A 25,161-nucleotide genomic window follows, 5' to 3' on the forward strand; every position below is an offset into this window, starting at 1 on the left:
TACAAGGGTTTTCTAATCATCCATTAGCCTTCTGAGGCAATGAGCAAACACATTGTACCATTAGAACACTGGAGTGAGAGTTGCTGGAAATGGGCCTCTATACACCTATGGAGATATTGCACCAAAAACCAGACATTTATCACATTAGCAATGTATAGAGTGGATTTCTGATTAGTTTAAAGTGATCTTCATTGAAAACAACAGTGCTTTTCTTTCAAAAATAAATAAGGACATTTCAAAGTGACCCCAAACTTTTGAACGGTAGTGTTGCTTCAACAAAACCATCCAGTGTATCCTGGATTAATGATTATCTAAGCTGAGTGGTTTGACAGAAACATATGCTGGTATATGGTTACAAGTTTAAAAAAAAAAAGTTCTTCAGTTTATCAAAAGGGACTCTGTAGTTCAGTCAGGAAAGTAATCACAATGTGGTCAAGATGTTTCTCCTAGTTAAACAGCCAGAACCTTAAACATTATTATTATTATTATTATTATTATTCAGGGTTTCCAAATGATCAGGTTTTGTATGGTTAGAGATAAATAAACCTTGATATTGTCTAGAATTATATAAAATTAGAGGAAACTTAAAAAAAAAAAACAAGTGTAGGCCTCTAATGTTAGACCTGAATGCTTGATAGCCTGTAAGATCACCCAGATCATTAGAACCATAAAAAGGTGTTCAAAGAAATGTTGTTTTCAGGAATATTATTTGCATATTAAAAAAACAAAAACACCAAGTCCTGAAGATAGTCGTAAACAAGCTCTAGAGTAGATACTGTTGTTAAGGTAGAAAGTTAACTGAACTTCCTTTACAATAAAACACATTCTCAAAGCAATCCTCCTCCTACATCATTAGGCAGGCTATAGAGCAATACTGCAATACGAGGACACTCCAGAATTGCCTGGATTTTTCTAGAAAGCTAAAACAACTAGCAAGAAAACAATTTAAAAACAATGCTAAGCTAATCCTGCAGGACCGTACGCGCGAGGCCGAGGAGCCATATTAGAGACACAAAGCTCAAAAACAACACCATCGACTCTGAGCTCGACACGTTCAGAGACGCTGAAAACGAAAAAGAAAATCTGCTGAACAGCTCTTCAGACCGACTCACCTAATTTTGTAGCCAACCTTCAGTGCGACAGACTTTATATGAGGAAGAATGGGCTTAGTTTTAAACTCTCTGTGGGCGGGTAGGTCTACACACGAGCATATGTTCACTCTTCCTCACCCCTTCCTTAGCTGTGAGTTCAGTGGAGTGTGTAAAGGCTCTCTCTTTAAAATATTTTAATACGTGAAAACGAATAATTATTTTTACTCCTGTTATTTTTATTTTAAAACGAGGCTGGTTGAATATAATGGTGGAGTAAAGGTTAGCATTAGCAACATTTACACACGAGTGAAGTCGAAGTTTGTCATGCTAACTTTTTAAAAAATAATTATAATTATAAATGTCGTGGTATTTAGGAGCTGGTTTGTATTTTCTCTTCATACTCGATGTATTCTCAGGCAAATAATCTGTATATATATATATATATATATATATATATAAAGTGTCGCCTGTCTACTTTGTATACTTGCACTTTTTCCCTTATATGCTCCGTTAAAATAAAATACTTCTTTTTATTTTGTAACTTCCGGTTACAGTTATATTCGGTATTTTAGAATAAAAGCACGCTCCTAGATATTTCTTTACACGTTTGGTTTTTATATATTTCAATGCCAGGAAGAAAGAGAAGGAGGAGGAACATTTTGGTCCTAAAATTCTGAGGAAACTTTTTTTTTTTGAGGGAGTAGTTGTTGGAATATTTAGATGTGTGTGTATAGCTTAAAAATTTTATATAAGTGCTAGATTTATTATGTAAAATTATACAAAAAAATACACTAACATGTATACATTTATCATTTATAGAACAGTCATAGGGCGGCACGATGGTGTAGTGGTTAGCGCTGGCGCCTCACAGCAAGAAGGTCCGGGTTCGAGCCCCGTGGCCGGCGAGGGCTTTTCTGTGTGGAGTTTGCATGTTCTCCCTGTGTCCGCGTGGGTTTCCTCCGGGTGCTCCGGTTTCCCCCACAGTCCAAAGACATGCAGGTTAGGTTAACTGGTGACTCTAAATTGACCGTAGGTGTGAATGTGAGTGTGAATGGTTGTCTGTGTCTATATGTGTCAGCCCTGTGATGACCTGTCGACTTGTCCAGGGTGTAACCTGCCCTTCGGCCGTAGTCAGCTGGGATAGGCTCCAGCTTGCCTGCGACCCTGTAGAACAGGATAAAGCGGTTAGAGATAATGAGATGAGATGAGAACAGTCATGCATATGTAGTGGTGCTTGAAAGTTTGTGAGCCCTTTAGAATTTTCTATATTTCTGCATAAATATGACCTAAAACATGATCAGATTTGCACCCAGTTAAACAAATGAGACAAAAATATTATACTTGGTCATTTATTTATTTGTTGAGGGAAATGATCCAATATTACATGTCTGTGAGTGGGAGAAGTGGGAGAATCTCTAGGATTAGCAGTTAATTTGAAGGTGAAATTAGAGTCAGGTGTTTTCAATCAATGGGATGATAATCAGGCGTGAGTGGGCACCCTGTTTTATTTAAAGAACAGGGCTCTATCAAAGTCTGATCTTCACAACGCGTTTGTGAAAGTGTATTATGGCACGAACAAAGGAGATTTCTGAGGACCTCAGAAAAAGTGTTGTTGATGCTCATCAGGCTGGAAAAGGTTACAAAACCATCTCTAAAGAGTTTGGACTCCACCAATCCACAGTCAGACAGATTGTGTACAAATGGAGAAAATTCAAGACCATTGTTACCCTCCCCAGGAGTGGTCGACCAACAAGGATCACGCCTTGCTGTCGGAGTGTAATAGTCGGCGAGGTCACAAAGGACCCCAGAGCAACTTCTAAGCAACTGAAGGCCTCTCTCACATTGGCTAATGTTCATGAGACCACTATCAGAAGAACACTGAACAACAATGGTGTGCATGGAAGGGTTGCAAGGAGAAAGCCACTGCTCTCCAAAAAGAACATTGTTGCTTGTCTGCAGTTTGCTAAAGATCACGTGGACAAGCCAGAAGGCTACTGGAAAAATGTTTTGTGGATGGATGAGACCAAAATAGAACTTTTTTTTGTTGTTGTTTAAATGAGAAGTGTTATGTTTGGAGAAAGGAAAACTCTGCATTCCAGCATAAGAACCTTATCCCATTTGTGAAATGTGGTGGTGGTAGTATCATGGTTTGGGCCTGTTTTGCTCCATCTGGGCCAGGACGGCTTGCCATCATTGATGGAACGATGAATTCTGAATTATACCAGCGAATTCTAAAGGAAAATGTCAGGACATCTGTCCATGAACTGAATCTCAAGAGAAGGTGGGTCATGCAGCAAGACAACAACTCTAAGCACACAAGTCGTTCTACCAAAGAATGGTTAAAGAAGAATAAAGTTAATCTTTTAGAATGGCCAAGTCAAAGTCCTGACCTTAATCCAATCGAAATGTTGTGGAAGGACCTGAAGCCCACCAACATCCCAGAGTTGAAGCTGTTCTGTACGGAGGAATGGGCTAAAATTCCTCCAAGCCGGTGTGCAGGACTGATCAACAGTTACCGGAAATGTTTAGTTGCAGTTATTGCTGCACAAGGGGGTCACACCAGATCATAGGTCGCGTTAACCGACAATTGTCCGTCATTGACGGATTTTTTTTTTTTAGCTATGACGGAAAAATCTGAAGGCCGTCGGTCATTTTGACGGATGTTTACCGTAACCAATAACAATAATAGCTTAATAATAACAATAATAAAACATAATGAAACACACAATTGAAATTATTGGCAAGTTGTGGCAGAGTTTTCTTACATACAGTATACATAGTCTTCACTGCCGTCACTTTCAATCTGAGCCGACGTTGCGGCGAGTCTTGATGTTCAGTGCATAGGCTGCTCATGTATACACTGTAGCCACTGCGCAAGGCTGTTCCCCCCCATCGCGCTCTCACTTTTCTAACCACTAGCACAGTGAGATGTATTAATGTTTCCCTTCTCTGCAGAAGACACGTCATTTTTGCTATTAAAAAAAGAGATGCATTGGGTTGTTTGTGTCGTTTTCCTGCCTGTACAATAGCGCTCATTTAGGCTAGTTGTTTTCTTGTTTTTAAAATGAAACAAATGTCGATTTATTGTATTCTTCCCCAGCAAGCTTAGGAACATCACTGCTCGAATATCTGCTAAACTATCATTTTAATGAGCGCACGGGTAGACAAACTAACATGTAAACATAACTTCGTTTTATTTAAGACCTTCCGTGTCAGGTTCCAGGCTCCGCTGAGCCGAGACGCGGGGTGCAGCTGCACCACTGGTGCAGAAAGACCGCATGCTGCAGGATTTCCTCCCTATGAAGAGAGTACTAGCAGGGTCGGGAAATCCAACTTTCAGAGGCTCTTGCTGGCTTCTGATCACTTCCCTGGGAGAAATGTTTCCCGACTTCAGAACTTTGGCTGAAGTGGCGCTGGTTATTCCAGTCTCCAGTGTCGCAGCAGAGCGCGGGTTCAGCCTTCAGAATAAAATTAAAACGTCAATGAGAAGTCGTCTGTCCGAGGCAAAGGCGCAAAATTTAATGACAATTGCCTCAGCAGCAGTCTCCATTGCCGACTTTGATTATGCACAAGCGAGCTCCCAATTTAAATCCATGCGGGCCAGAAGGAAGGTTTGAGCTCACGCAAACAGGTCAAATTAGATTGTCACTTAAATCGTTGTAGTGGACTGTTCATATTTTAACTGCAATTGTCTTGCTACGTTGTAAAATAACATTGTTCATATGCCCGTTAAGGCACAATGTTTTTAGCGGAGGAAAAATGGGTTCACAAGTGACCGAACGTCAGAATCTCTGTTCATCTTTTTGCATCATAAATACATAAATGATTAAATAATACAAGCTTGTTCTGTGAATTAATTTTTAAATGAAAATGAGTCCATGAAAACACAAGTTATTAAAAAAAAAATATATATATATATATATATATAATATATATATATATATATATATATATGCTTATTTATGCTATATATATTTATAATGCTATATATAGCATTTATAGCCTATATACATTGTCATTTAAAATAAAATGACAGATAATAATGGACAATGACGGAATTTTTACGACCCTGTCCGTCAAAATGACGGACAATGAAAAAGTCTAACACCACTGCACCAGATACTGAAAGCAAAGGTTCACATACTTTTCCCACTCACAGATGTGTAATATTGGATCATCTCATCTCATCTCATTATCTCTAGCCGCTTTATCCTTCTACAGGGTTGCAGGCAAGCTGGAGCCTATCCCAGCTGACTACGGGCGAAAGGCGGGGTACACCCTGGACAAGTCGCCAGGTCATCACAGGGCTGACACATAGACACAGACAACCATTCACACTCACATTCACACCTACGGTCAATTTAGAGTCACCAGTTAACCTAACCTGCATGTCTTTGGACTGTGGGGGAAACCGGAGCACCCGGAGGAAACCCACGCGGACACGGGGAGAACATGCAAACTCCACACAGAAAGGCCCTTGCCGGCCCCGGGGCTCGAACCCAGGACCTTCTTGCTGTGAGGCGACAGCGCTAACCACTACACCACCGTGCCGCCTAATATTGGATCATTTTCCTCAATAAATAAATAAATGACCAAGTATAATATTTTTGTCTCATTTGTTTAACTGGGTTCTCTTTATCTACTTTTAGGACTTGTGTGAAAATCTGATGATGTTTTAGGTCATATTTATGCAGAAATATAGAAAATTCTAAAGGGTTCACAAACTTTCAAGCACCACTGTATGATTGTATAACAATGCTTCAAAAAATTTATTCACCAAAAAAAGCAAGTTGGTGACATTGCATTGTTTTGTCATGTTGTAGTGAATTTGTAGAAACCGATTTTAAAATTGTGACTAATAATAAAGCGTGGAGCTGGACAATAACTCCACTGTCATTTCATCGCACAGTGGTGTAACTCATGGTGTTTTCCATATAAATAGTCTTAAAAATAAACTTTTACAAATTGCCTATTATCTGTCAGCAATTTGCTGATTTTAAAATAGTTTTACTGTTAACCCCGCCCCAAAAAAAAGTTCTGAACCAAACTCTACCTAACTGCATAACTTTGAAGAAAAAAGTACTAAAGCTTAAAAATTAGAATACTGGCGCTGAAACACTTGTCTTGAAACAAACTTTGGGTACTGAAAAGAGTTCCTCTGAATTAAAAGACAGCCATTAATATAATCCCAGCTTCCAGTAAAGAATAAATATGTTTTGTTTGTTCATTCTGCTGTTCCTTTTCAGTTTCAATCTTCTCTGTTTCTTCATGTCAGCCTCTTTCAGTGCTGTGTTTTGTATGATTATTGTCAGCTTTCCATCTCTGGGTGTGAAAGGTTAGGAGAATTTCCATCCATTATCTGTTGCCGCTTATCCTGTTTTACAGGGTCACAGGCAAGCTGGAGCCTATCCCAACTGACTATGGGCGAGAGGCGGGGTACACCCTGGACAAGTTGCCAGGCTATTGCAGGGCTATGAGGAAAAATTAGTTTTTAATATGCATTTCATGATATAGAGAAGTACCAACTGGTTGACTCGACATCAGTATCGGCCTTGCAGATTCAGGATGATGATAACCAGTGTCGTGGAAGTCTGAACCTCAAAAGTAGCCACCTTGAAGTGCTTTTTATTGTATAAAACAATTCAGGCACTGAGTGACATCCAAGAAACGCACTAAAATCGAAACATCTGTCAGTAATTTTTAAACTCTGTCCTACTACAAGGGACCCACCCCTAGAACCATCCCAAAACAAAAAGGCGGTTGGCTGCCCAATGCAGGCTTCCCATGGGTTTTGAACATATTTTGGGCTGGAAAACTTCAGCAGTATCTGGCAACAGATACTGCTGACGTTTTCCAGCCCAAAATATGTTCAAAACCCACCAAAATGCACTTGAAACCGCCCAACTGGGCAGGAAACCTCCCAATCTGGCAACACTGTGTAGGCACTGCTCATGGTAGTAACACACGTTTGTGCTGAACTGAACACCCAAGAGATTCTTTTAAGCTGGGAAGGGTGTCAAAACAATCCAAATCGAAGTGTTCAGAGCACAGGACGGATGCTGGTGAGGGCTCCCACTTGTTACGAGTGCGCTTGACTTGCTTCACCCACTTCGCATGCAGCTCGGGATCTCTGGGAAACTTGAATAAACTTACCCCATCCTTGTGGGTTTTGGAGCAAAAGCCGGCAACACAACGCGAAGGCATAATAACTTATATATATATATATATATATATATATAGTGTGTGTGTATAATAATGTATAATAAAAATACTAATAATGATAAACTGAACACCTGTCGCATCAACAACAAACTGGTAAGTTAGGAGGAAGGTTCTTTCGCTGACGTCATATAGCTCCTCCTCCTCCTTCGTCTCCTGGGTGCTGCAGCCCCGTCAAATTTGCCCAAATAGCCGCGTTTATCATCATAACTTGTAAAATAGGCGCCTTCGTGAATTAATATATGGATCATCGGGAATTACTTTTTATGTTATAAAACATCGCCAAAGATGTCAAAAACGTGTCATCAGCACTAAGGTTTTAACTACACAATGTAGAGATGAACGATATCAAACTTCAAGTTGATAAAATACTGTTACTTTCTGTTACAGTTTTACAGATACCGATACCGTACTACTCTTAAATGGGTATTCAAATCACATGACACATGCTGGCCACTAATAGTAAATTTATTACAAGTAAATAAAATAAAAATGTGTGTGCTAATAAATGTAAAATACAGGAAGTTTTACTATATATAGAAATACTATAAATTATGAAAAATAACAAATTAATAAAATGAATTGCCAACAACATAAAACGTGCACCCCTCCTTGAATCGTCACCTTAACGTGGTGAAGGGGTTTGAGTGCCTCAGGGATTCTAGGAGCTATGTTGTCAGGGGCAAATGCCCCTGGCAGGGTCTCCCAAGGCAAACAGGTCCTAGATGAGAGGTCAGACAAAAAGCAGTTCAGAATGACCCTTATGAAAGGAAAAACAGGTATTCGAGTACCCTCGCCCGGCCCCACCCTGGAGCCAGGCCTGGGGGAGGGGCTTGTCGGCGAACGCCTGGTGGCCAGGCCTATGTCTGTGGGGCCCAGCTGGGCCCAGCCCGAATGAGCAACACAGAATAACTCTCCTGTGGACCCACCACCCGCAAGAGGTGCCGTAAGGGTCCAGTGCACTGTGGATCGAGTGGCAACCAAAGGCAGAGGCCCTGGCGTACTGATCCCTGGCTGACAAAACTGGCTTTTGCAGGCCTAGAAATTCATATTTTTTTTCACCAGCCAGCCGGACTAGTTACCTTCCAAAGTAACTAGCCAAACAGAAAGTCAACTAGCCAAAATTTGTTCATGTATGAATTTTACTTCTGTCAAAAATTAATGCAAAAGAGAGTAGTTACCATTGTTCATGACTAATGTGCATTTATTTCAAGACCCGAGTATTTTGATACTGTTAAATACATAAATGAGAACAACACAGAGCACCATAATATAATATCAACAAATAATAATATACTGGAAAACTTGGCAACTTGGTGTATGAGTATTGAAAACAAATATACTTACCATCATGACTATAGCACCCAAAATATGTCCAACATGCTTTCTATATTTAACCGTTCATGAGAGAGAAAGCATTAGGAGCTTCATATTGACTAGGAATCAACTTGAAAAAAATTAATTATTCCATAAAAATCATATCGCAGGCAAGGCCTACCCTGCTCCCACGTTTGCTTATAAGTCCTTTGTCGTTTCTCTTTCTCATACGCTTTATCGCCGGCCTTTTTCTCCTCTTCAGACCGAGGTCGCTTTGTCCCCGTCTCTGGTGGTTTCTGTACACCTTTCAGAAAATTCCACATCGCAACGTAGCTTTGGCAGATGTAGATGTAAACAACAACAAAAAAAACCCACGTGTTTAAATGGGCGATAATGTGGCCACATCTATTGAATTTGATAACGTGATGTGGCAGCGGGGGCGTGGCCAAGCGTCGGTCTGTGAATGGAGGGCGGAGTTAGGGAAGGTAAGTGGTGGAATCATTGCACCTGATGGGGATTAACCTGTTTGTGTGTGTCTTCCCCAGTGACTGCGCCCTTTAAAAGGAGAGGAGAGCAGAGAAAGGGAGCTCTCCCTAACCAGAACACGTGTGTGTGCGCGCACGTGGCTGGGAAGTGATAAAAGGCTGAAAAGCTAGCAATAAATAGTTCATCGAGAACTCAGTTCTGGCCTGCCGTGCTTCTGTGCTCCACCCACCTGGTCCAATACTACACGTGATTACCGCGATATTCAACAAGATGCGTTATATACATGCGCAGTAATGAAAAAACCGACAGCCTGACTCATACACGATATGATTCGGAGTTCTTCGGTAGTTTCCGTCCTGTCAATAAACACATCGATTAACACAGACATGGCACACGCTTAATATGTGGCGGCTTTAGTTGACAGTGTGTCTGAATCTTCGCTTCATATACGTTTTTATTTTCAACTAGCCAGCCGGGCTGGCTAGTGACAGGAATTACCCACCAAATGACAAATTAAGTCACCTCGGGTGACCGGACCACCGTGAATTTCAAGCCCTGGGCTTTTGGGACATGGAATGTCATCTCTGGTGGGAAAGGAGCCTGAGCTTGTGCGTGAGATATAGTTGGGCTCACCTCAATGCATAGCTTGGGCTCTGGAACCAATTTCCTGGAGAGGGGTTGGACTCTCTTCTATGCTGGAGTTGCCAAGGGTGAGCAGTGCCGGGCAGGGGTGGGACTATTGGTAGCCCCCAGTTCAGTGCACTAACATCGGAGTTCTCCCCGGTGAATGAGAGGGGTGTTTCCCTGCGCCTTCGGGTCAGGGAACGGTCTCTGACTGTCTTTTGTGCATATGCGCCAAATGGTAGTTCAGAGTACCCGGGCTTCTTGGGGTCCTTGAGTGGGGTGCTAGACAGTACACCATGAGGGGACTCCATTGTTTTACTGGGGGGCTTCAATGCTTACATGGGCAATGATGGTGAGACCTGGAGGGGTGTGATTGGGAGGAACGGCCTGCCCGATATGAACCCAAGTGGTGTTCAGTTGTTGGACTTTTGTGCCATGCATGGTTTGGCCATAATGAACACCATGTTCGAGCATAAGGGTGTCCATAAGTGCACGTGGCATGAGGACACCCTAGGCCGTAGATTGATAATTGACTTTGCAGTCATTTCATCTGATCTACGACCATATATCTTGGACACTCTGGTGAAGAGAGGAGCAGAGCTGTCAACTGATCACTACCTGGTGGCGAGCTGGATCAGATGGTGGGGGAGGAGGCCAGACAGACCTGGTAGGCCCAAACATGTAGTGAGGGTGTGCTGGGAACATCTGGTGGAGGCTCCCATCCGTCGGCTCTTCAACTGCCACATCTGGCACAGCTTCAACTGCATACCGGGGGAGGATGGGGACATTGAGTCTGAGTGGACCATGTTCCGCACCTCCATTGCTGAGGCGGCCGTGCGGAGTTGCGGCTGCAAGGTTGTTGGTGCCTGTCGTGGCGGTAATCCCCGAACCTGGTGGTGGGCACCTGTGGTGAGCACCTGTGGTGAGGGGAGCTGTCAGGCTGAAGGAGGCCTATCGGGCTTCGTTAGCCTGTGGGTCTCCAGAGGCAGCTGACCGATACCAACGGGCCAAGCGGAACACTGCTCTTGTGGTCACTGAAGCAAAAACTCGGGTGTGGGAGTTCAGTGAGGCCATGGAAAGTGACTTTTGGTTGGCTTCAAAGAGATTCTAGCAAACCATCCGGCAGCTCAGGAAGGGGAAGCAGTGCTCTGTCCCTGCTGTTTACAGCGAGGATGGAGTGCTGCTGACCTCAACTGGGGACATCGTCCAACGGTGGAAGGAATACTTTTGAGGATCTCCTCAATCCCACCTTCATGTTATCTGAGGAGGACGCAGTGTCTGAGGGTGCTTGGGAGGACTTGCCCATCACAGGGGCTGAGGTTGCCGAGGTGGTTAAAAAGCTCCTCGGTGGCCAGGCTCTGGGGGTGGATGAGATTCGTCCTGAGTTCCTGAAGGCACTGGATATTGTTGGGTTGTCTTGGCTGACACGCCTCTTCAACATTGCGTGGAGGTTGGGGACAGTGCCTCTAGATTGGCAGACTGGGGTGGTGGTCCCCCCTCTACCGAAAGTGGAGGAGTTTAAGTATCTTGGGGTTTTGTTCACGAGTGAGGGTAAGGGAGAGCGGGAGTTGGACAGACAGATTGGGGCAGCGCTAAACCGGTCTGTTGTGTTAAAGAGAGAGCTGAGCCAAAAGGCGCAAAGCTCTCAATTTACTTGGTCCATCTACGTTTCCACTCTCGCCTATGGTCACGAGCTATGGGTAGTGACCAAAAGAATGAGATCATGGATACAAGCGGTAGAAATGAGTTTTCTCCGCAGGGTGGCTGGGCTCTCCCTTAGAGACAGGGTGAGAAGCTTGGTCATTTGGGAGAGACTCGGAGTAGAACCGCTGCTCATCCACATCGAAAGGAGTCAGTTGAGGTGGTTTGGGCACCTTGTTAGGATGCCCCCTGAACACCTCCCAAGGGAGGTTTTCTGGGCATGCCCCACTAGGAGGAGACCCTGGGACAGACCCAGGACACACTGGAGAGATTACATCTCTCGGCTGGCCTGGGAATGCCTCGGTATTCCCCCAGAATAGCTGGTGGAGGTGGCCAGGGAGAGGGAAGTCTGGGCTGCTCTGCTTAGGCTGCTACCCCCAAGACCCAGAAAAGCGGTAGAGGATGGATGGATAAAACGTGCCCATTTGCATTTTCCTTTTCCCAATCTTCTTAAATAGGCTATGATTTTTCCAAAACAAACGTACTTTCTTCATGTTCAACTATTAGAGCTTTCTGCATATTTGTTTTTTTTTTTATTTTTAAAGTATTGATACCAAATGAGTAGCTTGTGTGTATCGAAGTATTGATCCTGCAGTATCAATCCGCCCATCTCTAACACAATGGCGATTCTGTGTTTAATACACTGAGTGTGTTTACATGCACATAGAGAAAATCGAATTTCTGCCGTTGCTCGGCTGAAATCGAAGTTCTAAATGCCATGGATACACCTTAGCTAGGCTGAAATTGAACCGAACTTGATTTCTCGTAATCGAGCTACACGACCTAGATTATGCGATTTTTGCCGAGCTACTTAGTGCATGTATACCCTATTGAGCTACGTAGTCGAGCTACTTACTTCAGCACTGCCCCTTCCGGAAGTGACGAGTGACGAGACCACAAGCGGGAAACACGACAGCCTCGGTCGGCATGACAACAGTAGTAGCGAGCAGCAGAAGAGGTCAGGAGGAACAAACGAAGAAGAGAAAATGGCGAGCAGAAACGTGCACTTCTGGAGCAATGAGGAGACAGAGTTCATGCTCATTCAGCTTAAGGAGTTGAATATATTAAAATTCATGGACGGGAGAAAAACGCGCAATGGAGAACACGGAACTGATAACTTTGTTTACACTCTTGAATAGCTCTTCTTCATGACGACAACCGGAAGTGTACCAACATGATGGGGCGTGTAGCGCCACCTGTGGCTCGGGTGCACAATGTACCTCACACAATAGCTCGATTTCCTTGTGTGCATGTAGGATTGGATTTCTCTGGCACCCCTGCTGGGACCCTTTGCTCGATTACCGACAGCAGCTCGATTTGGATGTGCATGTAAACGTACTGAATAAGTGCCTTTACAATGATAGCAATCAGTGGTGAAGAAGCACAAGACGGTTACATACAAGATCTGAACTCATAAATTGCTCCTCGGCTCAGCTTAACGGAACCTAGTGTCAGAAAACCTCCGAAGTAGAATATCATAAATTCAGGCGAAGTAATACAGCATAATTTCTCCATTATTGATATCTTAGAAAAATATTTCTAGCAAACAAATGCAGTTTTGTGTATCATACCCATAAAATATTGAAATGAGAGAGGACGAACTTTCTAAAGTGGCTAACAAAGGTACAGTCCCCGGTCTGACCTGCTGACCCTTGTAACACAAAGCCTGACACAAAGATAACCGTGGGCACAGGAACAGAATTTTTAACACATTGTGAAGCCCTAAACAGCACTTTTGAGGTATAAAGTAATCCTACACCAGTGGATACTACACAGCGCCTAAACCAACACAGGAGGCAGCAGTTTAAGAGTTATAAGCCAGGGCTGTTTGGCGTATGGGTTGTCTCTGATGGTGGGAGGGATCATCGTGTCCCACTGGTCAGCTACCACCCGCTTCAAGCTGGGCAGATAGTAAGGTGCTGACCCGCCACAGTCTGCCTGCTTCACTGGGTGTGTGGAGTTGGGGAAGCCAACAAGCAGACTGCAAACCTTGCACTAGGCAAACAAAGAGAAAACATTCAATTCTACGCTTCACTAGTTGGAATGTCAGGATGTGTCCTGGCCTCTCCGATGACCCACTACAGGTCGATGACTCAAGAAAAATGGCCATCGTTGGCCTACAGCTCAAAAGGCTTAACACTGACAGTCACTACGTTTACATGCACATAGAGAGAATCGAATTTCTGCCGTTGCTCGACTGAAATCGAAGTTCAAAATGCTATGTATACACCTTAATTCGGCTGAAATTGAACCGAACTTGATTTCTCGGAATCGAGCTACACGACCTAGTTTATGCGATTTCTGCTGAGCTACTTTGTGCATGTAAACCCTATTGAGCTACGTATTCGAGCTACTTACTTCAGCACTGCCCCTTCCGGAAGTGACGAGTGACGAGACCACAAGGGAAACACAACAGCCTCGAACGGCATGAATCTTTTCTTTTTGTGGCATTGTTTGCACTGTTAAAATTTAGCTCACTTACTGTATCACCAAATACATCTGTACAGCTGTTGCATAGCTGTGAATTGTGTACATAAACAAGTCACTGTATTTGTGTGTGTGTGTATATATATATATATATATATATATATATATATATATATATGTGTGTGTGTGTGTGTGTATATATATATATATATATATATATATATATGTGTGTGTCCAACATCTGAAGAATGTCAATAAAAACAAAACAATTGAACTTTTTGTGTGTTTATTAAGACATAAGTTAAATTGTAAGCAAAAAAAATATTTTTTTTTGTAAGCAAAAAATGGACTTTAGAAAAATATTATTGTGCAAAATAAGTTGTCTTACAAAACAGTGGTCTGCGCCGGACAGTTTGTAGCCATAGTCTGTTAGAGCAAGCCTAACAGCTTGAACACGGAACTGCTAGTGTTGCCAGATTGGGGGTTTTAAGTGCATTTTAGCGGATTTGAACATGCTTTGGGCTGGAAAACGTCAGCAGTATCTGGCAACACTATAGCTCTTCTTCATGACGACAACCGGAAGTGTACCAACACGATGGGGCGTGTAGCGCCACGTGTGGCTCGGGTGCACAATAGCCCGATTTCACTTGTGCATGTAGGATTGGATTTCTCTGGCACCCCTGCTGGGACCCTTTGCTCGATTACCAACAGCAGCTCGATTTGGACGTGATGACACCAGTGGATGACATTTTGAGCCATTATCAACCTGATTTGAATGCCAATTTTGTAAAATAAAAATGGTAATTTTGTCAATGTTAACACCAGCATTGCTGTTTTCATCACAGTACCATAATATCATTTAGTTTACAGCTCAAAAACGCGTTTAAAATGTGCAATACCTCTTTTAAGTGTTTTGTTCAGTGTGAACTCAAATTAAATTAATCAAATTAACCACCAAAGTCAATTAACTAAGGTGTGTGTGTGTGGGGGGGGTATTTATTTATTTATTTATTTATTTTTCTGGCCAAGAATAGGTACCATAGTGGACTAAATATCCAATCAGTCTAATGTTAAGTCTAATATTTTGCTTTTGACCTGTTCTGAATTCTCTTGTAAAATCTCCTTTTTGCAGTGTTCATCAGGAAGCAGCACACGCTCGCAGATTCAGCACTATATGGCAGATTATATCCAAGTCATATTCAGACAAACTTCATTCAAAAATCCCTACTGGCTGTGGGGTCGGGAGTCGCTGCTCTGCAAAACCCCTATCGACATGGTGAGGCTCCATTCATTCATAGTTTAAATAGCTTACTTTATTATAATAACTCATGCAACTTGTACAGTGCTTTGAAAAAGTATTCATACCCCTTGAACTTTTTCACATTTTTCCAGCTTACAACCACAAACTTAAGTTTTTTATTGAGATTTTATGTGATCGACCAACACAGAGTAGCACATAATTGTGAAGTGAAACAAAAATGATAAATGGTCTTCAACATTTTAAACAAATAAAAATCTGAAAAATGTACATTAGTATTCAGCCCCCCTGTGTCAATACTTTGTAGAGCCACCTTTTGCTGCAATTACAGCTGCAAGTCTTTTGTGGGATGTCTCTACCAGCTTTGCACATCTAGACACTGAAATTTTTGTTCATTTCTTCTTTGCAAAATAGCTCAAGCTCAGCCAGATTAGATGGAGAACGTCTGTGAACAGCAATTTTCAAGTCTTGCCACAGATGCTCAATGGGATTTAGGTCTGGACTTTGACTGGGCCATTCTAACACATGAATATTCTTTGATCTAAACCATTCCATTGTAGCTCTGGCTGTATGTTTAGGGTCATTGCCTTGCTGGAAGGTGAATCTCCTTCCCAGTCTCAAGTCTTTTGCAGCCTCCAACAGGTTTTCTTCCAGGATTGCCCTGTATTTAGCTCCATCCATCTTCCCATCAACTCTGACCAGCTTCCCTGTCCCTGCTGAAGAAAAGCATCCCCATAGCATGATGCTGCCACCACCATGTTTCACAGTGGGGACGGTGTGTGCAGGGTGATGAGCAGTGTTAGTTTTCCGCCACACACATAGCGCTTTGCATTTAGGCCAAAAAGTTCAACTTTGGTCTCATCTGACCAAAGCACCTTCTTCCACATGTTTGCTGTGTCCCCTACATGGCTTCTGGCAAACTGCAAACGGGACTTCTTATGCCGGTCTTTCAACAATGGCTTTCTTCTTGCCACTCTTCCAAAAAGGCCAGATTTGTGGAGTGTACGACTTATAGTTGTCCTGTGCACAGATTCTCCCACCTGAGCTGTGGATTTCTGCAGCTCCTCCAGAGTGATCATGGGCCTCTTGGCTGCTTCTCTGACCAGTGCTCTCTCTCCTTGCTCGCTCTGTCAGTTTAGATGGACGGCCATGTCTTGGTAGGTTTGCAGTTGTGCCATACTTTTTCCATTTTTGAATGATGGATTGAACAGTGCTTCTTGAGATGTTCAGAGCTTGGGATATTTTTTTATAACCTAACCCTGCTTTAAACTTCTCCAGAACTTTATCCCTGACCTGTCTGGTGAGTTCTTTGGTTTTCATGATGCTGTTTGTTCTTCAATGTTCTCTAACAAACCACTGAGGCCTTCACAGAACAAGTGTATTTATGCTGAGAGTAAATTACACACAGTAGGACTCTATTAACTAATTAGATGACTTCTGAAGGCAATTGATCGCACTGGATTGTATTTAGAGGTATCAGAGTACAGGGGGCTGAATACTAATGCACACCACATTTTTCAGATTTTTATTTGTTTAAAATGTTGAAGACCATTTATCATTTTCGTTTCACTTCACAATTATGTGCTACTGTGTGTTGGTCTATCACTTAAAATCTCAATAAAAAACTTATGTTCGTGGTTGTAAGGTGGAAAAATGTGAAAAAGTTTAAGGGGTATGAATACTTTTTCAAGGCACTGTAGGTGTGGAAACGGAGTCCATTAAAGACTTATCAACACCCATCATTAATATGACTAATGTGATTATTATTACACAGACTAGTTCAAATTTTCCACTCAAATAAGTGGAAAATTACTTTTCTATTAAGATATCATAAAGAACTCAGTTTTATATGATTTTTTTTTTTCCTCTTGTCCCCAGAAACTGTTATTGCTTTTGAATGGGGGGGAACCCAGAAAAGCTTTATGAGAAGCTTGTGGGAATGTTTTGATTCAGGTTACGCAAATAAAAGGAACTGTTTTAGTCATTCCAAAGTGAAAACTACTCATTTAGACATGTGAATAAATGAAATAAAAATGTTAACACTGGGGTGGCACAGTGGTGTAGTGGTTAGCACTGTCGCCTCACAACAAAAAGGTTCTGGGCCTTTCCCCTTCCCCAGCGGCTGATGGGGGCCTTTCTGTGCGGAGTTTGCATGTTCTCCCCGTGTCCGCGTGAGTTTCCTCTGGGTGTCCCGGTTTCCCCCACAGTCCAAAGACATGCAGGTTAGGCTAACTGGGGGCTCTAAATTGACCGTAGGTGTGAATGTGAGTGTGAATGGTTGTTTGTCTCTATGTGTCAGCCCTGCGATGATCTGGCAACTTGTCCAGGGTGTACCCCGCCTCTCACTCGTAGTCAGCTGGGATAGGCTCCAGCTTGGCCCCGACCCTGCACAGGATAAGCGGCTACAGATAATGGATGGATGTTAACACACTAATGATAACTTTACAGCAAAAGGAGGTTAGGGTTTTAATTATGGACCTTTTCGTCTTTTGCTCCAAATTCAATCTGGTAACCATTTCACCAAAAAAACAACAGTACCAGCCAGGCCTCAAAGTTAACTTTTGACACCTTAAATGACCTCAATTTCCCCCCCCCCCCCCCCCCCCCCCCCCCCCCCCGAATTTCCTTTTACCCTAAAATTTTGTGGCATTTCGGCAAGTTTTCAAGTACACGGTTCAAGGCAGTACCGATACGTTTTCTAAGGGTATACGAAACCATCTCTTATCGTCGGTTTAAGAACTTTGATGTTGAAGCATTTCAAGATCAACTAGAACAACGCCCATGGAATGTACTGGACATGTATGATGATTCCAATGATGCCGCTGAGTTTTTCAACAAGATGTTTCTTGATGTTGCCGACACTTTTTTGCTCCAGTATTGACCAAATGGGTAAGAAGGTCGCAACAGCCCCCCTGGATATCGCCAATGGTCTATGCTTCCATAAACCATCGAGATGCTGTACTGAAAAAAGCTCGTGCATCGGATGACCAAGCAGACTGAGTGCGTACAGACAACAACGAAACGCAACATTTCAAACAATACGAAAAGCAAAGGGAAATTTCTTTAAAGAAGCTCTAGAGAAAAGTGAAAACGCAAAAGAGTATTGGAAAATTTTGAAAAATGCTATTGGTTCCCTGAAGGTCAGCTCGATATTAAAGATAAAAATAAGAGAGACTATTTCACAAAACCCAACTGTAGTGGCAGATGCATTTAACAAGTTTTTTTGCAGTGTTGCATCTAAATAGAAGACCACATCGCCTGCGCCTGAAACATCCACCTGCTTTGAGCGTTTAAAAGAATTTGTCAGTCAAAGACTCAAGCGGGAGGAGAGCTTTACCATCCCCAATGTTACGCCTGATTTATTGAGTCGTTATCTTGCTTGCATTCAGACAACTAAAGCAATGGGACTTGACGGAATCAGTGCCAGGCTTCTCAAATATGCAGGATCAACCATCACTGTACCGCTTTCTAAAATAATCAATCTCAGTATCTCACAGTTCATCTTTCCTAGTGGAAACAAGCACAAGTTACTCCAGTTTTTAAGGCAGGAGATTACTTGGACGTCAACAGTTACCGACCAATAAGTGTATTGCCAGTACTATCAAAGATCCTGGAGCGCCATGTTCATGTGACATTGTATGCTTTTTCTTAATAACAACCACCTCATCATTCATTGACAGTCTGGTTTCCGGCCATATCACTCATGCGAGACAGCGATGATAGAATTGATTGATACTCTTCTAATGAACATGGATAACGGACTAATTAATGGGTTAACTTTAATTGATTATCATAAGGCATTTGATTTGGTAGACCACGATATGCTGCTTAAGAACCTGCGCATGTATGGTCTATCAAGTTCTGCAGCTAACTGGTTTGAATCCTATCTGAAGGGACGCAATCAACAAGTGTCCATCGGAGGTCACTTCTCTGACTCTCTCCCCGTCACATCTGGTGTTCCCCAAGGGTCTATCCTTGGCCCACTACTTTTTATCATCTTCATGAATGACCTGCCCCTGCAAACACATAGCAGCTCCACCATGATGTATGCGGACGACAACTCAGTTAGCCTGCGGGAAAACACTTGCTGAAGTTGGAACCACGCTCCAAAATGAACTCGTGTCTATAGACATATGGGCAAAAGAAAACAAGATGGCCCTAAACAGCGAGAAGACTAAGGTCTGCAGTGCCCCAAAGTTGTGCGACATTCACAACTCTGACGCCGCTCTTGAAGTTAATTTTGGTGGACAGACGCTGGAAGCCGTTTCTTCTTCCAAGTTACTTGGAATTCAAATTGACAACACTCTATCATGGAATAATCACGTGGAGTACATCTCTAAAAAGATACGAAAACGAATTGGACTACTCCGGAGAATAAAACATTTAACATTCAAGGCGAGGAAAACGTTTTATGACTCTCTAATTCAACCAATCATGGACTATTGTGGGACAGTTTGGGGAGATAATTTCCAAGAACACGACAACGCAATGTTAATGCTACAAAAATGTGCAGCTCACATTATATGTGATGCAAGATGGGACCATCCCTCCAGCGAACTGTTTCAAGCCCTAAACATGGAACCTTTTACTGTACGAGTCAGACGTTTGAAATGTCATCTCATGTTTAAATCTTTAAATGGATTTGCACCGGATTATCTAAACGCAAAATTTAAAAACTTTGGGGCAATTCACTCTAAAAATACAAGATCTTCACAAAGCAACCTGCAGTTGCCAAAAATACAACACTCTTTTGGTGAAAGAACATTCAGTTTCAGTGGTGCAAAGCTCTGGAATGCTTTACCAAGAGACGTTAAAGAGTATAAATCGCTAGCCTCTTTTGGTGCGGCCTTCAAGAAATCTAAGTTGTAATTTGTAATCATTTTTTCTTAGCTAAAAGTTTTCATGAATTCCAAATCGTAAATTGTAGTTTCTTTTTTAGAGTTTTTTTTTGTTTGTTTTGTTAGTAATTTTAGTTATTTAGAGGGCCACGTGTAAATTATCTATAATGATATTTAGTGTCACCCTTAAATAAAGTTCTTAAAGTATAATTGATTTTATTTCAACAAAAGTATGTTTTTTTTTAATTATTATTATTTTTAAAAACATTTATTTCTGCAACAGAAGAACAAGACAAGCCCTGAAAACATGAAACATAAATCAATATCATATGTGTAAGACTTATGTACGGTACTAGTACGTAATCTCGTCTCGTCGTCTTCCGCTTATCCGGGGCCGGTCGCGGAGGCAGCAGTCTGAGCATGGAAGCCCAGTAATTATGTAATTATTGTTCTATCCACTATTAGGTAAAATTAAAATAAAATCTGAAAGTCTAGAGCAAGATATTTTATTTTACAAATAACACTTCAGATATTGTTTTAACGATAATAAGCATCACTGTATAAATGATAGTGCAGATAGCTGTGTAACTAGATGTCCTTGGGGTTGCTGAAACATGGAGGGGGGCAGGAATACCGTCTAACCCACAGTTAAGGTCAAAGCCCTTTGAGGGTAAATGCTTTGGCTTTCACAACATTCTGTTCCCAAAAGCTGATGTCGGGAAAAGTCTTAACACAAAAGTTTTTTTTTTTTTTTTTTTAAACTGTTCTTCCGTGTCAAGACTCTTCATTAAAAAGTAGGTATATTCCAAGATGTAGCTAATGCTAACGCTAGGCCACTAATCTGCACCGTCACTCCAGTCGTTTTGAGGAATTTTGTTCGGATCATAACCGCTAATGAACTCTAAATTCCACGTATATCTATCCTGCGCTTCTTTCTGACTAAGATTATCCAAGTAATCCAGTAGCAGAGCTTTTTTAGCTGTAGTTTTCTTCGGACAACAGCAACAGACGGCAGACATCTTCACTTGGCTCGAGACCACTCATAGTAATGAAAAGTAATCAGAATCGCCGTTACAAATTGGGAAGAAAAAAACCAAAATGATGATCACAGGGGAGGCGAGGATTCTGGTTAATACGTCGTTTTTTGTAACGTACTCGCTCAAATCATTTTTGTGCTTAAAGAAGCAGACCATACAGTGGTGCTTGAAAGTTTGTGAACCCTTTAGAATTCTCTATATTTCTGCATAAATATGACCTAAAACATCAGATTTTCACCCAAGTCCTAAAAGCAGATAAAGAGAACCCAGTTAAACAAATGAGACAAAAATATATTTGGTCATTTATTTATTGAGGAAAATGATCCAATATTACATATCTGTGAGTGGCAAAAGTATGTGAACCTTTGCTTTCAGTATCTGGTGTGACCCCCTTGTGCAGCAATAACTGCAACTAAATGTTTGCGGTAACTGTTGATCAGTCCTGCACACCGGCTTGGAGGAATTTTAGCCCGTTCCTCCATACAGAACAGCTTCAACTCTGGGATGTTGGTGGGTTTCCTCACATGAACTGCTCGCTTCAGGTCCTTCCACAACATTTAGATTGGATTAAGTTCAGGACTTTGACTTGGCCATTCCAAAACATTCACTTTATTCTTCTTTAACCATTCTTTGGTAGAACGACTTGTGTGCTTAGGGTCGTTGTCTTGCTGCATGACCCACCTTCTCTTGAGATTCAGTTCATGGACAGATGTCCTGACATTTTCCTTTTAGAATTCGCTGGTATAATTCAGAATTCATTGTTCCATCAATGATGGCAAGCCGTCCTGGCCCAGATGCAGCAAAACAGGCCCAAACCATGATACTACCACCACCATGTTTCACAGATAGGATAAGGTTCTTGTGCTGCAATGCAGTGTTTTCCTTTCTCCAAACATAACGCCTCTCATTTAAACCAAAAAGCTCTATTTTGGTCTCATCCATCCACAAAACAATCCATACAATTGATTGAAAACACCTGACACTAATGTCACCTTCAAATTAACTGCTAATCCTAGAGGTTCACATACTTTTGCCACTCACAGATATGTAATATTGGATCATTTTCCTCAATAAATAAATAAATCTCATTATCTCTAGCCGCTTTATCCTGTTCTACAGGGTCGCAGGCAAGCTGGAGCCTATCCCAGCTGACTACGGGCGAAAGGCGGGGTACACCCTGGACAAGTCGCCAGGTCATCACAGGGCTGACACATAGACACAGACAACCATTCACACTCACATTCACACCTACGGTCAATTTAGAGTCACCAGTTAACCTAACCTGCATGTCTTTGGACTGTGGGGGAAACCGGAGCACCCGGAGGAAACCCACGCGGACACGGGGAGAACATGCAAACTCCACACAGAAAGGCCCTCACCGGCCACGGGGCTCGAACCCGGACCTTCTTGCTGTGAGGCGACAGCGCTAACTACTACACCACCGTGCTGCCTCTAAATAAATAAATGACCAAGTATAATATTTTTGTCTCATTTGTTTAACTGGGTTCTCTTTATCTACTTTTAGGACTTGTGTGAAAATCTGATGATGTTTTAGGTCATATTTATGCAGAAATATAGAAAATTCTAAAGGGTTCACAAAATTTTAAGCACCACTGTAGGTGTGCCTGAACAGGCCTAAACTCACTAAAATATTTCAAATCGGGCATTCGGACAATGCCTGGTGTTGAGGCTTGCCAGTATTTGTTTTGTTTTGTGTTTTTAAACATCTTGTATGTGAAATGGAAACTTTCATCATGTGTTGTCTTTGATGTACTTTAGATATGACCTGATTTTTCATTCACACAGACATGGTGGCGGTGCTGGGGGAGACCACAGGACATCTTGCTTTGTTAAAACTAAAGCACAGAATGAGCAACGATCCTGAAGGTTACACCGTTCTCACGTAGGAAAAAGTTCTATTTCTAATGCCCTCTTTTTAACTGATATTACACATTCTTTCATCTTTCACCAGATATGACATTTCATCATTCTTTCACCAGATATGAGCAGATTTCTGCATAAATTGTTCATATGAGCATTTACAGAAAAAATTTGTCATCAGGAAAATCCCATTAATTCGCGAAAATCTTGTATGTAAATTTACGACTAAGAAGACTGACTAATGTAAACCTCAGCTTCGAATCTTATAATGTGCTGCGAGTTGTTCACTTTTGACATACATAATACAAATACACACAAATTAGATGGTTTTTGACCCATCATTTCACACTGGTCTAAATGGCATTAAGGAAACATCACACATGCAGGACTGTGCAAAAGTCTTCGGCACATGTAAAGAAATACTGTTGACCAAATATAGCTTAAAAATAATGAAATTAAATGTTTCAACATTAAATAAATACTATAAGCAGTAAGTCATACTAAATGAAACAAAGTCAATATTTGGTGTAAGATGACCCTTTCCTTGAAAAAAAAAGAAATAGTAGTCTCGGGTACAATGAGTGCAGTTTGATAAGGAAGTGAGCTGTAGGTTTTACTGAGCATCTTCCAGAACCAGCCCCAGTTCTTCTGGACACTTTGAGTGTCACACTCGCTTCTTCATTTTGCACCAAAACACAGTAGCCTTCATTATGTTTTCTTTCTTAATCTGAAAAAAGCTCTCTTATGTAACATGCTGCTCAGATACAAACTTTTTTTTTCTGTAATATTTAATTTTGTGATGGAAAACGAACATTTGGACTCTAAAATGTTTTTGTACTGACTCGATAATGTAGAAGTCATAAAATAGAAATCTGTAACGAAGTTTGTATGGAAAATAAAAAAAATAGGGTGTCGAAGACTTTTGTACAGTCGTGCGTGTGTGTGTGTGTGTGTGTAAAATGCAGCAATTCAACCCAAATTCATTTGAAGAAAATTGTGCAGATGGTACCCTGAAGCCAGGGTGGTGCAAATGCCAGAACTGATATTACTGGAAGATTTAGCACATGATGCCCTTAAGAGGCAACGGATATTTTGAGATGTGATTTTGTGCTTTCTGCTCTGTGAACATTGCTTTTTATGGAGTTTTTTTTTTTTTGAGGGGGTTATCAAGTATAAATCAGCTGTGATGTGATGTGCATACACCCAGTAACTTATCGCAAAGAAAATCAGTGTTTACAAAACATTTTAAACATTTACACACAATTTCAATCAAAATTTGATGAATGAGGCCCAGTATGTCTAATTCCCATCTCCACACATAGCCGTTATAACTATAACTGGAGTTAGCGCTTTCTTTTTCTTTCTTTCTTTCTGATTGTATCATTGGTTAAAATGTCTCCAGAGAGCGTCCGAGGATACGCTTGTCCACACTGGACCTTTCCTCGATGTCAACACTTCCGGATGGCTCCTTAGGAAGGGAATATCTACGTTTTCTGGAAGACAATGTAAATGAGCAACAGTTATGGCGCTGACTTTTTTTAAAAATGTAATTTGGATGCATTTTGTGATCCTGAAGTATATTTCTTTCTTTCTTTTTGCAGAAAGTCACACCAGACACACGTGCAGATGTTAAATTCATTGATGATGAAGAGCTAGCGTATGTCATGCAGCGCTATAGAGAAGTGCATGATTTAGTACATACAATACTAGGAATGCCTACTAACATGCTTGGTGAGTTGGGCAGTCTTTAGATGGTTCTTGTAATTGTTTGTTGTTTCATATTAATATTAAGTCTCTGGGGTAATTATATACTGTGCTTTTGAAATCTGTATGTGGTACTAAATGGATTACACTTGGACGCTTTAATAAGGTTCAAGGGGGGAAAACAGAAGAATTTTAGAACCAAGATCATCATCATCATGAACTCTGTATGAAGGAGATACTAAGAGCATGTTTAATGTTGTATACTACAAGAGCCTGATATGATCCTGTGTTGTAGGAGAAGTAGCTGTTAAATGGTTTGAAGCTGCTCAGACAGGTCTGCCCATGTGCATTATGGGAGCAGTCCTTGGTCCACTCCGGCTATCGACACGGTGAGCCTCAAAACTCCCCTGTACACATTACACTCAATATGAAAAGTACAACAATTTAACAGTATGCAAAAGCGTAAATATCAAAAGTCCCTAGAACCCTGAGAGTATGCGATCATAGAATGGGGCGGGGTTTCCAAGCCATATCAGGTAATAATTGAAGAATTTAAAACGAACAAGTAAATCATTCAT

The 25,161-nt window shown here is 41.6% G+C and overlaps 2 protein-coding genes across 7 annotated transcripts in view; one reads left to right on the forward strand and one right to left on the reverse strand.

The window, feature by feature from the left end:
• The window catches only part of traf2b (Tnf receptor-associated factor 2b), an 85,960-nt gene that overhangs the window by 49,771 nt on the left and 11,028 nt on the right, over positions 1-25,161 (reverse strand). Inside the window, exons 1-2 of one of the 4 annotated variants that reach the window (XM_060912835.1) lie at positions 3,861-3,903; positions 2,182-2,255 (exon numbers count right to left, since the gene is read on the reverse strand). The exons of 1 other annotated variant lie outside the window; for it this stretch is intronic. Coding sequence is in view for 1 of the 3 variants with exons in the window: in XM_060912833.1 (XP_060768816.1) it covers positions 814-825 (12 nt within the window). In the remaining 2 variants the exon portion in view is untranslated. Of the gene's footprint in view, positions 1-813; positions 1,251-2,181; positions 2,256-3,860; positions 3,904-25,161 lie in introns of those variants that run through there. 2 more of the 4 variants (XM_060912834.1, XM_060912833.1) reach the window with 2 other exon arrangements.
• coq4 (coenzyme Q4 homolog (S. cerevisiae)) overlaps positions 868-25,161 on the forward strand; it is a 36,138-nt gene continuing 11,844 nt past the window's right edge. Inside the window, exons 1-6 of one of the 3 annotated variants that reach the window (XM_060912836.1) lie at positions 868-1,242; positions 14,998-15,141; positions 22,805-22,901; positions 24,282-24,384; positions 24,481-24,610; positions 24,879-24,972. In XM_060912836.1, coding sequence (XP_060768819.1) covers positions 1,161-1,242; positions 14,998-15,141; positions 22,805-22,901; positions 24,282-24,384; positions 24,481-24,610; positions 24,879-24,972 — 650 coding nt within the window. In that variant the 5' untranslated portion in view covers positions 868-1,160. The remainder of the gene's footprint in view (positions 1,243-14,997; positions 15,142-22,804; positions 22,902-24,281; positions 24,385-24,480; positions 24,611-24,878; positions 24,973-25,161) is intronic. The other 2 variants (XM_060912837.1, XM_060912838.1) reach the window with 2 other exon arrangements.

This window comes from Neoarius graeffei, chromosome 28, assembly GCF_027579695.1.
Source record: "Neoarius graeffei isolate fNeoGra1 chromosome 28, fNeoGra1.pri, whole genome shotgun sequence".
In the NCBI taxonomy this organism is placed as follows: Eukaryota; Metazoa; Chordata; class Actinopteri; order Siluriformes; family Ariidae; genus Neoarius; species Neoarius graeffei.